The following is a 5,564-nucleotide window of genomic DNA, read 5'->3' on the forward strand; positions in this document are numbered from 1 at the left end:
AAGTGGAGAGAAGTGCTTTCTGCCCGCTCAGCACCCGCCGGTCTCTGCCGACCCGAAACCATAAGCAGCTGCTGACCCATATCCACGCCACAAGCGCCCTGGGGCACTACCTGCACCCGCGGGAGGCAAGGGGGTCCCCTGCACAGGGCATCCCCCCGGATTGGCCACAGCTGGCTTTGCTGGGCAGCATCGGAGCAGGAGGAAAGCAGGCTGAGAGGGGGATTAGCTCTCTCAGGAGGGCGTAGTTGCCCCAAAGGAAGGTGTGGGGCACAAGAGACCACTCGACAGGCGCCGGATTCCTCCAGGCATCGCCTCGTGCCCGGCTGACAGCATGCCTACCATGGAGCAAAGAGCCAGCAGGACCATCTAACTGGGCACCCTCATCCAGAGCCAGGAAGTGCCAGCCAGAGGGAGAAGGGAGCTCTGCGGACGGGTCCGCTTGGCCCTCAGAGGCTCAGCCCGTGCTTGGGAGGTCATCTCTTCATTGCACAGGTCAGTGGCATGGAGGGGTGCTTGCATCCTGGCACAGGCTGCTGACGGGACAGCTCATCCCAAGCCTGCACTCATTTGATTCTCTAACAGATGCTTTCCCAGGGTGTTTTCTGTGGGCTGGGGAGGCTAGTGGCATGAATTGTGGCCTTTGCATTTAATAAACAGACGCACAACCCCCCCCCCCCACACATACTGTACGGAGGCACAAGGAGCCATCCTGTCATTCCTGTGGACCCTCCTGGAGGCAGCTTGCCTGGCACAGCAAGGCTTTGCTGGGCTTTGTCCAGCACTGACTGCTCTGTGTGCATCCAGGGACTGGACCTGCTGCAGCCTTCGCCCTCCCAGCCTGAGCTGGTGACTTCTGGTATCAGCACAAGTCTTTTCCTGGCATCCCCCTATAGCTAGCTCTGTGGCAGTGCCTGCTCTGGCCCACCTGCATGTGATGCACGGGGAAGGGCAGGTGCCCATGCTGATGAGCTTTTAGGTGCATGTGAACTTACCCATGGTATTTTTACCTGTGAATAAAGCTCCTTAACTGAGGAGAAAATAACAGCAAGCTGTAGAGTGCGCAAAGGCAGGTACAGGGAACACGGTGTGACCACTGTGTGCAGCTGTGAGAAGAGCCAGCATATGCGCCGTGGTGTTAGGAACAAGGCAGCTCTGAACTACCTGGCTCAGAGCTGGGATAAATCTCCAGCACAGCTATAGCATATGCTATATAGTATATTGGCTTTGTAGGTATCTCCCCAGGTGAGCTCCTCTGGTGCACCTCATCTTTTTCAGCCAACATCTAGCTGCAGGCATGTAAAAGCCCCTTCATGCCTTGCTGTACAGTTGTGTTGCACCGAGCAAGTGGCTTCTGCAAAGGCATCCATCCAGCTCCAGACTCAAACAGTACTGATGGATATTTGTCTAACACACTTTTGAAAATCAGATGCCATTGACTCATCATTGACAGGCGATGCTACCAAAATCTCTGAAGAGCATGCCACAGATGAACAAATATTTTCTTGCTAGGAAGCTGGGGGAAAAAAAAAGATGAATTGCAATGGTTTGATTGATTAATTTGATTTGTGGTGCAGGACAAGATCAAGAAGAGTGAGGCTGGGAGAGGGGCTTGGATAAAAAGGCTTAGGGTATGTTTTGTGTCAGTCGCTCTTATTTGAGGTAGTTATTTGCAGCAGATGGTGCAGTGGTGGAGCACCCAGCACTGATCAAGAAGTTGTTGGGCTTTTGTAGCAGGTCACTTTTTATACAGCTGTACCTAACTTGTCAGTCAGGTGGAGCTGGGAGAGGAGCAGCAGGTGGGTAACGGCAGAAGCTGAGTGAGAGTGGTCAGTCTGGCTGTCCTAGTCCCAGTGATCCAGATAACACCAGGAAGGGTGTGAGGAGGAAGATATGGGTGTCTGGAGAGTGCATGAAGAATCTTTGCTTCCTTGTAATTACTTTTTGCCGCAAAAATGTCTTTATAGCACCCTGTTCTCAATTCATGACTCTGCCCTTTGCCACAATCTCTGAGACCTGGGCTCGGGGGGAAGAGACCGGAGCAGCCTGCACCGGCCTCTGTGGTTCAGCCTGAGAGTTGTTAGGATATGGCCATCCCGAAGAAGAGCTGCCCAATGCACACTCAGAGCCACATCCTGCTCCCCTTTTTCATGGCTGATGGGGTCCTGAAAACTGGGGGATCTCTGCTGCAGGGACCTGAGGCAGACGCTTGGGTGCTGCCATGAACAAACCCTCAAGAGTTTTCAGGAGCAACGGTTCCCAGGGGAAGGGAAGGAGGAAGACCACTGTGTGTGGCTGGTGACTCCAATCCCACCCTTCACTTCACAGGTCAACCTTGGCATGGGCACCTGACTAAAACCAACCAGCCAAGGCCTTTTTGTGCCTCCTCACATCGATGCATCGATGCAGGTGCCATGTCCCTTGCAGAGGGATCCAGAACTGGCCTAGTTGTCTTGTCTTGCACGTCCCTCCTCCAGCATCCCCTAAACTATGGTTTCAGACCCCTCTCAGAGTACTTCCGAGCCCTGTTTCCAGTATTGGCTCTGCACACTGAACCTCCTGCATCCTGAGAAAGACCAGTCATCCTCCTTTTCTGCAAAATTCAGGGGTGTCACAGGGTAGGACCACCTCTTGCCAAGCAAGGGCCCTTTACCTGGACTCTGCCCCAGCCTGTGCCATCTGTGCTTTTGCCTAAAGGATTCATGCTTGTTTAACCTGCAGAGCAACAGTACTGCTATGGGTATCAGGGCAAGTCATTCCTATTGCTTGGAGGAGACTGAGAAGAGTCTACCTTGAGAAACACACCCAGATCTAAAGCTCCCAGGTGCCAGCCCTGTGTGTACTGTCTATAGGAGTGTCCTCGTCCCCTTGGCATTGTCCAGTCAGTATGTGACTGCTGGCATTTCCCACGACTGTCAGTGCCAAGGGATGAGGATATTTCCACCATCTTGTAGTCCTTCAGCCAAGGGAACTGGGAGGAGAAGGAACCCACATTGGGGTGTACTGCCAGCAGGATGGTGATAGGGGAAACTGGACCTGGCAAAGCCCAGCTCAGGCATGGAGAAAGCCCGTCTGCTTTCCAACACCTGTCTGATGCTACTTAGGAGCATTTATAATCAAAGGCCAAGGATGTTTTTGCTTACAGGTGTGAAAATAAGCCTGGCTGACCAAGAAACGGAGGCCAGTGGTGCTAGAAGGGATATGAGGGACCTGGTGCCTAGGGGAGAAATGAGAAAAACATACCCACAGCAGCCAACTGGAGCAAAATTCCTGGGCAGCTTAACAGCCCCAAGAGCTACTCACAAGACATCCCCTCTAATTCCCTCCTTCTCCCCCCTTAGGCTTTGTTCCAGCCCCTCTGTGTAGGTACAGAGCCCTAATCTCTCTGGCATGCAAATAACCACCACCACCGGTTTGCCTGTGGTCTCCCCCTTCACCTGTTTCCCAAATCTGGCCCCCCACAGTGGGGAAGGGAGGGCGAGGGAGAAGGATGTGCACAAAGGCCTCCCAGAGGAAAGCACAGTGGGGTTAATGGACCTCCTGTGCCCCACTGCTGGAGGCGCTGGTAGCAGGGCAGGTCCTGGAAGGCTCCCAGCTGGAGCAGACTGGGAGGGGAGAGGTTCAAAGGAAGATCTTGGGAGCTGAGTGGGGCTCATGTTGCTGTTCTGTCACCTCGCACCAGTCTGCAGGCAAGGCTGGATATGGAGCAAGTTGGGTGCTGCAGATCCTGATGCCCTACCACATCAGATGCAGCTGTTGCCCTACCTCCTCCTGTTCTGCCTTTCCCCTCCCAGGCTAGACGATGGGGAGTGCTGACCCAGAGGAAGGGCGGCTCCCACCTCCTGTGAAGCCCCCAGATGGTGGCTGGGGCTGGATTGTGCTCCTCGGCTGCTTTGTGATCACTGGCTTCTCCTATGCCTTCCCAAAAGCCGTCAGTGTCTACTTCAAGGAGCTCATGAAAGATTTCCACGTGGGCTACAGTGACACAGCCTGGATCTCCTCCATCATGCTGGCCATGCTCTACGGGACAGGTGATGCTTGGATATTCTTCCCCCTCCCCAACTTGTGCCTTCCCCTGCCCTGCTAAGGGCGCAAACCGTGTCCCCATGGGCTCTCCACATGCTCACTGTCCTGGTCATGAACCAACATGCAAAATACAATTGTCTCACCACTTTTCTTCTAGAAGTGTGCTGCATTTCATATCCCTGTTTCTTCTGCCCCAGGACACCTTGGAGGGTCACCCTGCCTGCCTCTCAGACAGTTGACACAGGGTTTGGTCCCATTGCTGAATTGCTGCCCCTATCACACCAAGCCCTTATTGTTCCCAGGGAGCAGGGGGCTGAAGGCAGGGCAAAGCAGAGGTCTCCACACTGCAACCTCTCTCTCTTGGCTGGGCCAAATGTATCTAAGCATCCAAGCAGTGATCTCCGTCATTAGTGTTTCATCTTCCCCAAGTACCCTGCTTGGGCTTGCTGCCCCTTCCCACTTGTCCTGCCTCCTTTTGGTCTCCCACTCTGTCTCCTCTGCTTCCTCCCAGGACCAGTATGCAGCATCATGGTGAACCAGTTTGGCTGCCGGCCTGTGATGCTCATCGGTGGGCTGCTGGCTTCCTCTGGGATGATCCTGGCATCTTTTACCACCAATATCATCGAGCTTTATCTGACAGCTGGTGTGCTGACAGGTGAGAGCCTCAGGATTTGGGGGGGGGCAGGCAACACAGACTTACCTGGGGAAGAGCCAAGACCATGTTGTATCGCCCTGTAGCATCGCCATGTCTAGCATCAGATCTCCCTTCCCCTATTCACTCTCTCTCACAGAAGGCATCTAGTACTCAATGTTGCACCTGTGGGAGATGCATCTGCTGGATTTAAAAATACGGGGCTTGTAGTTGAGGGGAGAGGGACAGAAGAAACTTGTGATGCTCAGTGATCATAGCAACTGGAGTGGCATCAGTATGTAGTGGTAGGGGAGAGAGGCAAAGTTCCTGTTTAAAGCACAGGTCTTGTCTAAACATGGCCACAGTTACCTGATTCAAATACACTTCGGGTAGAGAGGCTGTTTTAGTCCATCTTCTCCAGGGGCAACCCACCACCATGAAGGAGCAGAAGCTTGTGAGGAACACATGAATCTCATAATGGGACTTCAGGACTAGGATAGTTTGAGGGGAGTTTTCAGCTTCTTGCCAATCAAATCTCATGTTCTTGCACTCTCTGTCTCCCTCCTGGCTCTCACCCTCATGTAGGCCTGGGTATGGCGTTGAACTTCCAGCCCTCACTAATCATGCTTGGCACCTACTTTGACAAGCGTCGGCCTCTTGCCAATGGACTGGCTGCGGCTGGGAGCCCTGTCTTCCTTTCCTCCCTCTCTCCACTGGGTCAAGTGCTGCTGGAGAAGTTTGGTTGGCGAGGAGGGTTCCTTATCATGGGAGGCCTTCTGCTTAACTGCTGCACTTGTGGGGCAGTCATGAGACCCCTGGATATGGGCATGAAGCGGAAGAAGGAGAAAGCTCAGGACAAATATGAAGCCAAGGAGATGCTGCCCATAGGAGGGAAATCAGAGGAGGGAAA

At 53.6% G+C, this 5,564-nt stretch overlaps 1 protein-coding gene across 1 annotated transcript in view; it reads left to right on the forward strand.

Annotated features, from left to right (window-relative positions):
* The first annotated feature begins 3,751 nt into the window (after positions 1–3,751).
* The window catches only part of SLC16A8 (solute carrier family 16 (monocarboxylate transporter), member 8), a 5,073-nt gene continuing 3,260 nt past the window's right edge, over positions 3,752–5,564 (forward strand). Inside the window, 4 exon segments of the mRNA XM_010073295.1 lie at positions 3,752–4,028; positions 4,535–4,678; positions 5,240–5,562; position 5,564. The exon segment at position 5,564 is cut by the window's right edge and continues 564 nt beyond it. Of these exon segments, the coding sequence (XP_010071597.1) occupies positions 3,800–4,028; positions 4,535–4,678; positions 5,240–5,562; position 5,564 (697 nt within the window). The 5' untranslated portion in view covers positions 3,752–3,799.

The sequence above is a fragment of the Pterocles gutturalis genome, unplaced genomic scaffold (genome assembly GCF_000699245.1).
Source record: "Pterocles gutturalis isolate BGI_N339 unplaced genomic scaffold, ASM69924v1 scaffold23816, whole genome shotgun sequence".
NCBI lineage: Eukaryota > Metazoa > Chordata > Aves > Pterocliformes > Pteroclidae > Pterocles > Pterocles gutturalis.